Source organism: Lissotriton helveticus, chromosome 10 (assembly GCF_964261635.1).
Source record: "Lissotriton helveticus chromosome 10, aLisHel1.1, whole genome shotgun sequence".
NCBI classification, from domain to species: Eukaryota; Metazoa; Chordata; class Amphibia; order Caudata; family Salamandridae; genus Lissotriton; species Lissotriton helveticus.
In genome coordinates, this window is record NC_136071.1 from 198700409 (window position 1) to 198712768 (window position 12360).

Below are 12360 nucleotides of genomic sequence, written 5' to 3' on the forward strand. Positions count from 1 at the left end.
TGTTTAGAAGGGAGGATAGATGAAACAGAAGTGGGAGAAAACACTTGAAATGTGCGATCAGAAAGAAAATTAGCAATCCAGGCCAGGGCGGAGCCACCGACCCCCACAGATTTCAAGGTGGACAACAAGATGGAATGGGAGACGGTGTCAAATGCGGCACTCAAATCAAGTAATATGAGTGCCACTGACTCCCCATTGTCCACCTTTAGTCTAATGGATTTCGACACTCCAAGAAGCGTGGTTTCAGTCGAAAAGCCAGTCCTGAACCCGGATTGGGAACCGTGAAGGAGATTAAAGGTTTCAACATAAGAGGAAAGTAAAGAGTTAACGTGTTTCTCCAAAATTTTGGAAAAGCATGAGAGCAAGGAAATGGGGCGAAAGTTTGATGGAACATTGGGATCAGCATTGGCCTTTTTTAATAATGGAACCACCATAGCATGCTTCCATTCATTGGGTACGATAGCTTCAGTTAACGACGCATTCAGAATTTTTAAAATAATCTGAAGCAGAGCCGGATCTAGGGATCCCAAGACTTGTGGGGGCATTGGATCCAGGGGGGAGCCGGATTTAATATCTTGAAGATACTTTTTTAAAAGTGTAGAAGAAATAGGGTCCCAGGCATACAGAGGAGGACGTGCAGAGGAGAAGCCAAAGTGAGTATCAAATGCGGGGGTGCAAAGAGATGGATCAGAATTAATAGGCCCAGCCAAATTAGAGTTAAAAGTATCATAGATTTTATCAATTTTCTCAACGAAAAAATTGGCCAAAACCTCACATTGAGCAGTATTTAAACAAGGGTCTTTGGGTGCCGTAGATGCACCTGAGAGCTCCTTAACGATTTTAAACAGCGCCTTAGGTCTATTTTGTGCCGTAAGAATAGAAGTGCTGGCAAAGTTGGCTCTGGCGGTGTCACAAGACAGATGATAAGCTTTAAGGGCTACCTTATATTTTATTTTATGATCAGGATTGTACTCGGAACGCCAAATGCGTTCCAGTTTTTTACAATTTGATTTTTCTTGACGAAGTGCGTCAGTAAACCATGGTGCTGGTGGGTGATGTATATGGGGTTTGTTTTTTTGCGTTGGAAGACAAATATCCAAAGCCGTTGTCAACCATCGTTTAATGGTGGGCAGCTCCTTGGTGGATATACTAGGAAGCGCGGGTTTATCCTTGATGAGAAGGACGTTAAGATTGTCAATATCTAAATGCTTCCAGTTCCTACTAGCTTTGTGAGGAAGAGCGGGATTCAAAGGTTTAGCCATCTCTATTTTAATTGAGAAATTTACAATAAAATGATCTGACCAAATGACTGGTTTAGAGGATTGATAGGCGATGCCAGCAAGATTCGAGATAATAGGATCTAAGAGGTTGCCGGCTTTATGAGTGGGATCAAAATTATGCAAATGAAGATCTAGAGCTGCCAAGTCCTGTAAGAGGCGTGCAGCAGTAGCACACGATTTAGAATTAAAATGAATGTTTAAGTCGCCGATGATAATGAAGTTAGTTGATTGCGCCACGAATGGGGAGATGAATTCTGGGAAGGATGAAGCCCAATTACTGGCGGAACCCGGCGGACGGTAGATAAGCGTACCCGTTAAAGTGAATTGAGGGGAGAGTAAGAGCTTAAACAAACCCGCCTCACAATTTGGGAGATCGAGATCTTCCCATTTACAAGAGAATTCTCTCTTGAAAATGATAGCGATTCCCCCACCGTCTTTGGAAACACGGTTACACCCAATGTAGGTGTATCCATTGGGAAGAGCCATGGCGATGTCCGGGCCAGAGCTGTCCGTAAACCAAGTTTCAGTGACGAACATGGCAGCTGGGCTGTCAGTCTCCAGTAAGTCAAAGATGTCTCTCTTATGTTTCACAAAAGATCGACAGTTAATACTGATGAACTTCCAGGTAGGGCAGGGTTTATGCAAGGTAAGGGAGGAGTTGTGATTTAAAGATGACATTTTCCAAAAAGTGGAAGACATAGAGTCTAAACTTGAAGCGGAGGAGTCTAGTGAGAGGCAACAGATAGGGCACGAGGTGGGTGCATTATGACAGTTAAATATAGCCTTAGAGGAGCAAGGTGGCCCCCGCAGCTGCAATAGGGCATCCCGGGAATAGGTGACATAGCTAGGGGCAGAGAGACTAGGCCCTAGGCCCGTGCAGGCGCGGACGGGCGCAGACGGGCAGGACTCTGGCACGACTCCGGCGCGCCACCGTCGCGCCCGCTGCGCTCGTCCGCTGCGCTGCCGCATGAGGGCCGTCTATATAGGCGGTGACGCCAGTGAGGGGAGGAGTCAGGAGGGCGGGATAGGGGGGGAGTGAATAAAATAGTCCCGTTACCGCTCGCCGCTCGTATTCAGCGGGGCGGTCCAAGCACGCAGCTGCTCCCAGTCAGCAGCAGAGATCTCCAGGTATTACAGTTTTAAAATTAAAAGTTACAAGTTAGCGCTCAGCGCGCTGTCACCTCTGCCCTCTGCCACAGAGCTTTGGTCTACAGCGCGAGGCAAGATGGGCGGAGCCTATATAGGCGGTGACGCCAGTGAGGGGAGGAGTCAGGAGGGCGGGATAGGGGGGGAGTGAATAAAATAGTCCCGTTACCGCTCGCCGCTCGTATTCAGCGGGGCGGTCCAAGCACGCAGCTGCTCCCAGTCAGCAGCAGAGATCTCCAGGTATTACAGTTTTAAAATTAAAAGTTACAAGTTAGCGCTCAGCGCGCTGTCACCTCTGCCCTCTGCCACAGAGCTTTGGTCTACAGCGCGAGGCAAGATGGGCGGAGCCTATATAGGCGGTGACGCCAGTGAGGGGAGGAGTCAGGAGGGCGGGATAGGGGGGGAGTGAATAAAATAGTCCTGTTACCGCTCGCCGCTCGTATTCAGCGGGGCGGTCCAAGCACGCAGCTGCTCCCAGTCAGCAGCAGAGATCTCCAGGTATTACAGTTTTAAAATTAAAAGTTACAAGTTAGCGCTCAGCGCGCTGTCACCTCTGCCCTCTGCCACAGAGCTTTGGTCTGTTAACTCAAGTGATTGCCTGTGGTTAGATCTATCTCAAGAATTGCTCCAATCACCTTTTGTGTGCTTTAATTTAAAATTCAAACAACTTTCTTGTTTATACTTGAAGTCTACATCTAGGTTAATCAAGTGATACTTGATATTGACTGGATTGTCTTGATGGTCACCAAGATCAATAAATATAGAAAGATTTCTCACATTTTGAATTGTTATCAAATCTATTGTTGTATGGTGTTCTTTAATTTTTTTATTTTGAAAAATATATATTTTTGCAACATCCACTTTATCATACATTTGTATGAATCAATTTTAAGTTGTGTGACAGGTTTATGATTGCTTGTGGAAAATCTAATCATTAGTTCAATACGTCATTTCTTCAGCAGTTAGTTTCTCAATGGATAGATTAGTGATAAAACTCCTGCCTTTATTTTTTATATTTTGACCTAGCCAGTATTGCAGCTCTTTATCTAACTTAAGTTTTGATACACATGCTACTTTTCCAAGCTAAATGTGACCATCTGGCATAAGTACAGGCTCTATACCAATTTACCAACAAGAGATAAGAAAGTTATTTTTCCTACACAAACGTTATATAGTGTGGTCATCTGGTGGGGACACTTCCCAGATTGGATTATTCTTTTGAAATATCAAATTCCCAAAAATACAGAATAAATGTGCATTCTTATGAATACATGAGAAAAGTTTGTATCAAGGAACTACACATGAGATGCATCAGTGACTATTTTAGATTATACATTTATAATCTATCCCTGCACTCATTTGGTATGTCTGTCTGAACAGGTCAGCAAGTCTAACCTATTGCAACATTTTGTAAAAAGCTCCAAATTGCATTTCCATGGAGCAAAACAGACTAATTTCTTCTCACTACTTGTCAGCGATATTTACAAAATCAGAGTAGGTATTATTCCAGTAAACATAATGGTGTCAGCGCTTTTTTTCACTTCAAAAGAATTGATTGAAGGATTGAGGCTATGTTTGAGTTTTTCCTAACGAGCGCTCTTCATAACATAGCATTTCCCAGAGGACAAAAAAGAGCCACTCAGGAAATCCACACGAGACAGGATCAAAGTACAAACCATAAAGGTTTATTAAAAATTAAGAATCAGTACAGAAGGCAAAAGGCATTAGTTAGTCAAATCATATCAAAATGTAAAATTCAGTGGTTGCGGAATCCAAACCCTAATCTAATTAACAGTCCGCACCATATACTGTTGAACACAAGGCAGATGTAAAATAAAGATTATTTCTCTTAAAGACTGCTCAGAAGGGCAGTAGAGAACGCGACAATTATTCTAAGTGCAGAGTAATCAGTATACTAGCATGGAGGTTGTTCTCTAAGAGGGCCAGAGAAAGATCTGGCTTGTTTCCCAAATGAAGGGTTTTTGTAGCGTTTTAGTCAGAAGTTGTGTAGTCTCTGTGGTCTGACAGAGAACGTATCCTTGAAATATCCAATAATTAAACAGAAAACCCATTACATATGGTACATGACCTAATGAATCTGATGTGTGATGGCTTACACAGCAAGCAATAAAACATTCAGAATGTAAGCAGCACCTCAGTTGAGCCAAGGAAGTAGCCTTCATTAGTATATAGTTGTAAACTCTGCACTGTCCAGGAACACAAAATATTCAGTTTTTATAATTGTTATAGTGCGAACAAGACCATAGAACTAATTGAAACTTGGATTATCAAATAATCAGTGAAGGTCTCATCTAAGCTCTGCAGTGCACAGGTAGGGAGGGGTAAGATGAGTTAGTGTCAGACTCTAACAAGCACTGGCAAAGCCAATACATCTCACCTATGCGAGGTCCATTGCTGCTGTGAAACATGGCTAAAAAGCTTTGACGAAGCCAATAGATCTCGTATAGGCAAGTCCTGTTTGCTTTGCCAGTGCTTGTTTCTTAGTGGCTCGGTAACATCTCGATGACCGTTTACAGTGCCGAAGCCCCCACTAGGGGTCTCGTTGAAGAGCCAATGGCATTTCTTGATTGATTGAGGAGACCGCAGCATCTGGCAACTTAGTTATATAGACAAACCTCCACTTTTTGATTAACTTCAGATAACACGGCTGTAGGAAATTGCACTTTACTTTTCTGATCACAGGTGGAAATAAATGTATATGTCCAGCAATAAATACGCTCACTCTCAGGCTGCACAGTTTTAATACGTACCGCACACTCAGAATGTACCCTCGTATTTACAACAAGCAGTGAGAGCCTCAGCTCTACATCATGTAATTGGATGTATGACGTTACAACGCATGCTATTACAACGCATGCCTTTACGAAGCAAGTTTTACAACGCAAGTCGTTACAACGACTTGCGTTGGGGGGCGCTGGATAGTGAATAGTTTAATTTACTATTCCAACTCCAGTCCCCGTGGATAGTAGGGAAGGTGTTGGAAACTATTCCCTATCCTAGAGCGCCCCCCAGCGCAAGACTTGTAAAAGTTGCGTTGTAATGGTTGCGTCGTAAAGGTACTTCGTTGTAAAAGTTGCATTGTAAAGGATGTTCCCCCATGTAATTCTGTGCAAATCACTTCTTTTCCCCATGCCCCAAAAAATTGATTGTGAACTTGTGTAATGTAAGTGGTGCTCATGTAAAGCGCTTAAAGGAAGTGATACCTCATGTGCTGCTGAATTAGAAAGCAGCAAAGAAGAGTGATAATAATGTCAAAGAATGGTAAGTAAAGGGCAGGCTTTAAGCCCTTTTTAAAGAGTTTTCAACATTTATTTTTAGATACAGTAGGTTGCCAATCAACAGTGCAAGCGCACTACCTGCAGGCTCGACCTGAAAAAAACATTAATGAAATATGTGCAAACTGAAAACATGAGTAGGCCTAAAGTTTCACTCATGTCTAGATAAACATTCTCGTTTTATTTAAGTCAGTAGAAACATTGCATGTGCAACTCTTTAGTTCTAACTAGAGATGCAGAATTATTAAATGTGAAATCTGCTTTCGCTACAGCATACAGAAATGGAAATTCGTTTTACAATGGCCAAAACAAGTGAGTCAGATTCGAACATGAATGGCCATTGGAAGTGAACTGCAAAGTTTCTTTTTAAATGTGTGCATTTTTATATGTCTGTGCTTGTGATGCCCAACGAATACCAAAATTCCTGAAATGTCAAACGAGTGGGCCAATATCTGCAATAGTTTGTTCATGCTGGAACAGTGCCATTTATCAGAAATATTCGGGAAGAATTGGCCATTTTGAAATGGGGTGTTAATATAATATAGTTGGAATCCTCCACAAATGGGCAAAATCTTTACATAGTCAAGGTAAAAAAGGTTTATGTCATGCTTCAAGATTTTGGGGATTGGAATTCAAGAAATAATTTCTTTGATTACAGCTATTCCAAAAGAGCAATCACAATGGTGTAAAGTTGACCAGCATATTCTGAATTTCATTTCTTAGCCTGTACTGCTGTCTAGATTTGTCACTTGACGTCTGATGAGTCTATTCCACCAACTGAGATCGTGTTGGCTGGTTGTAAGCCCCCATGGTTGTCTTGAAATCCATACGAAAGACATGTTTGTAGATTGGAGCAGTTTGCAAAAGAGTGTGGATTGCAACAATTGATGTCTAAATTTGAGAACATTGGTAATAGTGACATTGGGCCTAAACAGAAATAGAGGCATGGTGTACTGTTTTATTAATAAAGGCTTTATTTTATCCCTTAGGTAAGCAGAGGAGAGGAGTTGGCCTAACGGCTAGGGCGCTCGACCTCGGACCTGGGGTTGTGGGTTCGAGTCTCGGTAACGACGCCAAAACCTCCTGTGATTCTGGGCAAATCACTTAATCTCCCCGTGCCTAAAATGAAAGTGTGTCCTCATGTAACGTAACTGGAAAATATGTAAAGCGCTCTGATACCTGATTCGGTTCGGGTCTAGTTCGCGCTATATAAAACTCTAAAAACAAACATTTGGTCAAATTCAGCTCAAACTTCAAAGCTAGCAACAAACAGTTGCAGCCGGTGCAAGTATGCGTTGCGGGAAGGCGGGTAAAGTCGACAGACAGCAGAATAGGATTTATTGATTTAATTTTACCTATTCTGTCGACTCCGCCCTCGAGTTATTTTGCTGGTGTAGTGTTTCATCTCGCACTTTGCCCTTGTTTTTGTTGAACTATGCGGTGAGGATTCTCACCGTAAATATGAAGCATTTTTCGCTACCTGGAGTCCCTTCCCTCTGATTCCTGCTTGTGACATGTTTGGTCCTCAGTTGGTCTGGCTCTACACCTGGATTTCTCCAAAGTCCTGTTGCTTTTTAAGTAAAGGGTTGGAGTGTGCGCTATCATCCAATGCAATGATGTCGCATGTGTGTTTTAATGTGCATCACAGCCATGCAGTGCTTCGTATGTTTGGGGTTGCACAAGACAAGGAAGTAAATGTAACGCAGCACATACATTTGTTGGGCTGCCCTGCACATATGTTCCTAAATCACGAGCAATGTGTGTCATTTATCTGGTAGTATTTATTTTGCTTCTCAGCAGAAAATGTGTTTCGAGGGGGCCGTGAGGGGACATGCATGCTATCCTAAAAAATAAAGACAACTCTATATTGTATATTTGAAGAAGTTGAAGCCATCTCATTGTTGGTGTAAATGCTGCTATTTGCTAAAAGCCATGCTGTTTCGTTTTAGCATTCATTCTCTTTGCTCTTGTTGCAGAGCCTATGTCGAAGAGTGGAGGTCCAGAGGGGTCGAAGTTGTTGGATGGACAGTTAATAACTTTGCTGTGAAAGCTTACTACGAGACCGTGCTTCAGACTTCCTACATCACAGACAGCCTGCTGGAAAATAGCCCCCCTCACCTTTGAAGCAACACCCTATTCACGCCACGTTTACATTACAAGTGATGAAGACCTTGTCTTGTCTGAACTCAACATGGTGTCTTCTCAGTTTTAGGCAGTAAAGGTGATGGCTTCAAAGCTGGGAAATGTGTTCATTTTGCAAAAGAGGCGAGCCGCTTGAAAACACTGAACCATCGTCGAAGGCATAGTGTTTGAAGAATGGTTCCGGGCATTTATTGTCTAAAATATTTGCCTTGAACCGAATCTGTTTTTTTTTTATTACTCTGACCCTAAAACATTTTTTAATATGATTGCTGCCTATTTTCCTAGTTAGTGTGTTTTGCTCTTGATGCAGTTCCCAGTGAAATGCTTGCCTTCACTCAAAATGATTTTTTTTTGTTAAATGGTGCTTTGAATCTTTTCAGTAGCACAGTTAGAACTTCCAGTAGGGATGCATGAGGGGACTGAGCATTTAGGGTTAACTTTGGCATATTATTTAGCTGCTAGTTCATGTGCCACTTCTCCCTTGTGCATACTGTTTGATCGTGGTTCTTCATTTAAAATACACTCCTATAGAAGAGGTTTTAATAAGCCAGTGGCAAGTACAACAAGCCGTGGCAAGGCCAAAATTCGAGGCTTGCATCTGAGCTCTTGACTAAATATTTCCAAAAGAGCTTTGCAGTGAAAAAACAAAACAAAAACCTACTCTTTGTATACAGCGCATTTACGAAATTAACAAAATTCATGTTTCAGAATATTTCTGAGATGGTAAAGCAGCCCTACATGTGTTGCAACATAAGCACTCCAATTGAGGCAGAATGATGCACCAAACGGCCAATAGCATGAGGTGAGAGAAAAATCTGTATATATTTTAAAGAATTTGTAACAAAAGAGATTGAAGGCAATCACACTGACAAGCCAGACATATACATTTGCTAGATAAACCATCAAAGCTTACGGAGTTGAATGTGTTACTAATATTGTCATTTTGGAAGTTGGCCTACAATTGGGAGGAAGTGAATCCTGTGTAAATATATAAATGATTTTTCACATTTGTTTTTGTCATGTCCATTCAAATTATTGTTTGTGTTCTGTGCATTGTTGTGTATTGGTGCTTCCACTTAGTCGCATCTCGACCCCAGACAGCTCTCAGCATGAATGGTAGAAATACAGAATATATCCTTATCAAATAGATGACATATCTTCCTTTCACAGTTCCCAATTGTATCTATTAGGTCAGTAAACGAAAACGCAGTAGAACCTTCTGATTGTATTTGTGATTTTATCATTTGTATCGTCTATATCAGTGAAGTGCTCGTTACACAATTGTTTTGAATGGAGATCCTTGAATTCAACTGCTTAATCAGTTAGTGTAGGGTGGTAATGATACATCTTATTCTTTGATGTACCTAGACAAGAGAGCAGACCACATCAGCTCTTTGAGGTTTCAGTTGATGAATTAATACATACTGGACTCTGTGAAAGCAACCATTTTCAGTTATTTGATTAGAGTGTCACTCACTTTGCTACTATTCATATTGTAATTACTGTTCCCATCTGATTAACTCTTTTGGTAAATGTGATATGCATTAAAAAAATGTTTATTTGCATTGTATCAAAAAAATCCCAAAGGGACTCCCCCGCGTGTTGTCTTAGGGTCTTCATCTGGTCTAATCCGACTTGAATGTTTGCTTTTTTTTCTCTTTTTATACTGTTTTCATCTCTTTTTTATGGTCTTGCTAAAAAGGCTTTAGCTATCTCGCAGAGCTCATGTCGGTAGAAACAAATAATACACAAGGAGGGGCTTTGACTCTGCTCCCTACAGCCGTTGCTTGCCTGGGTTGTTATGTTTTGGATCAGACCACAATACTCCATTGTTTATTTGTAGTAACCGTCTTCTTGAATGATGCCATTTTACCTTTGAAATCTTCTGTGAATCTGAATTTTACTAGAAATACACTCTGTTTTCTTTTTGTACTATCCATATATTGAATTGAAACAGTGACCATATGTTTACGTATAAGCAGATGTCATAAGTACCTGTTCACACTGGTGCACTTTTTATTTTCCCCTAGTAATGTACATATTGATCGTAACCATTAGCAAAAGTTTGCACATAAGTATTCTAAACACATAAGGTTCTTTGCGCTTTAAGGTTAGCAAAGGTGGGGCTACTAATGAGCACAACTGGTAGATGTCCTTTGTTCAGCCACGAATCAAGCTGTACCTATTTGAGGAAGAAGGATACCAGACTGTATTGATTCTAGTATTATCTAACTCAATTTTGTTCCTCAAATTATTTTTATCTATAAGAAAATGTACATATTCAACTTCTTCTTCCAGTGTTCAGCACAATATCATGTTTTAACTGTTCTCAAAAAATTGTGACACCAAGTGATATTCCTTTATCCCTTCATCACGTGCCATGAAAGTATTAAAACCCTCTTTATCCCTTCACCATTTGTCATAAACGTATTAAAACCCTAAGTTTGTTAAAACATCATCCTTACATATGCATTAATTTTATACTTCATTAAATTCTTTACCTATTGTACAACAGTTTTCAACTCTACTGAAGGTGAAGTGTCCCCTCTTCCTTTAGATTACGGTACAAACACAGTCGTCTGTATATCCAGTGGTACGTTTGCCTGTCTCAGTCCTTAATACACCATTCGGTTTAAATCTTAACCTGTTTCAAACTCTGTGTAGGTGCTGAACTTCAGCTGAGGTCTTCTTCAGGAATACGTTCCTGTACTGTTGTGCAGCATTAAGTCCCTGTGGTGCCCTCTTTTCCCCAAAACATATAGCGTGGTTCATGGTTAAGCAAAGGAAATTAACAAGTTGCACATGTAAATAGACATAAGCAGTATATGTAACATTTACACAAAATGTGCACTGAGTGAATGGTGTTTTTTTAAGAAGAATGGCTTGATGGAAAGAATTATGTAACTAATGGCAGCCTCAAAACCCACAGTTTCAAAGTTGTTTTGTAAATGAGAAGGTTAACTTTGCTGCAACTACAAAGATGAATCTATTTTGCATGATTCCAGAGTGAATTGTTTCCAGAACAATGCCTACAAAGTGTATGTTTTGATTGCCTTCTTTATATTAGCAAGCTCAACTGTTTTAAATGAATGTGCTTATAAATTTGAGATCCTGTAATTTGATTCCAGACGCAACAATAACTTTTCTGTATGCAGGCAACGTTTAAACTGTGATGATGTCCTAATTCAAATCTGTAAAATGATTGTAAGATGATGACTTTATAGCAAATAAACCTTTCTCTTTTTCAACAATCTCTTATAAATAGAAGTAAGTCGTGTTGGTTCATACTTCGGCTAAATAGTTACCTAAGTTAAGGATATTTGCATACAACCTCTTTAGTGATCAGGATGACCTGTTGATGTCCACTGCTCTACCTGTTTTCAGTCCTGCCAAGTGTAACACAATTTGTTAGGTTCCCGCATCAACACATGATGGATAATTGTCAAGCAAACAAGATAAAGAGACAGCTCAGTGGGATATATTTTTCTTGCTGCCTTGTTGTGGATATCTCTCCTCTTTTAATTAGCTGTTACAGTGACACCTACTTGCAGCGAAGTCCGTTTATCAAAACAGCTGTAATAGTGCTGCTGACACACAGGCAAGCTTGCATAAGCACCTGAGAAGAGGCACTTTTACCTAAACAGGCCTGAGAGTGTTCCAGAACTATGTTGTGGCTACTGGTAATACTATTAGGGCCGAGTACACGGGGTGGTTTAACACATGCTGACTGTAGTGCATGGGTGGCAAAATAAATCAAGTATATTGATGTTTGCAGGTCCAATGTAAGTAAATGAATGAAATGTGCATATCTGAAATTCCTACAGGTGGGAAATGCCATTGAATGAGGAGCACTATTTATATTTTGGAGTGTTTGTAGTTGAAGCAGTGGTTCGAAGTGGCCTTCTCTTGTGATTTACGCTTTCTACCAGTCGGATTTTGCTGATAATTAACCGTATCAAGCTTAAGCCCCTTCAGATGGCTACATTAAATGCTGGTTTAGAACATCCTCACTGCATTAGATCACAAGTCTTATTATTGTGAATGAATATAAACATGGTTTAAAATAGCACTGTGAATTGCATTTATGTGCAGGAGCTGGTACATCCCACTCTAGTCAATACATTTTGTCCCATTATAGGAATCACAACTTAGCTGCGCTTATGTTCGTTTTGCATGCTCTGTCCGCTACAGACTAGAACAGCACCCTCCTCAGCCGAGTCTTAACTGCTGCCCTCACCCTACTGGACCACTCAGCCACCTTCGACACCGTCTTCCAACACACCCTTTGCTCCAGACTCCATGACGGCGATACAAAAAGGGATGATGGACGGAGCGTTTGAGCAAATCAAACACTCACCCCCGGTCAACTGATCTGGGTTTAATCCATCACCATTCTTTAGCCCACTCAGCCACCCCAGTTCAGACATGGCCATATGCAAATCAGTCTGACCCTGTGCCTCATGGGAACAGTCCAGCCCGAACTGCCAAGCCATGTC

General features: G+C 41.0%; 1 protein-coding gene across 1 annotated transcript in view; it reads left to right on the top strand.

Moving 5' to 3' along the window:
* GDE1 (glycerophosphodiester phosphodiesterase 1) overlaps positions 1–11115 on the top strand; it is a 196507-nt gene extending 185392 nt beyond the window's left edge. Inside the window, exon 6 of the mRNA XM_078665115.1 lies at positions 7699–11115. Coding sequence (XP_078521241.1) covers positions 7699–7846 — 148 coding nt within the window. The 3' untranslated portion in view covers positions 7847–11115. The remainder of the gene's footprint in view (positions 1–7698) is intronic.
* The last annotated feature ends 1245 nt before the right edge of the window (positions 11116–12360 follow it).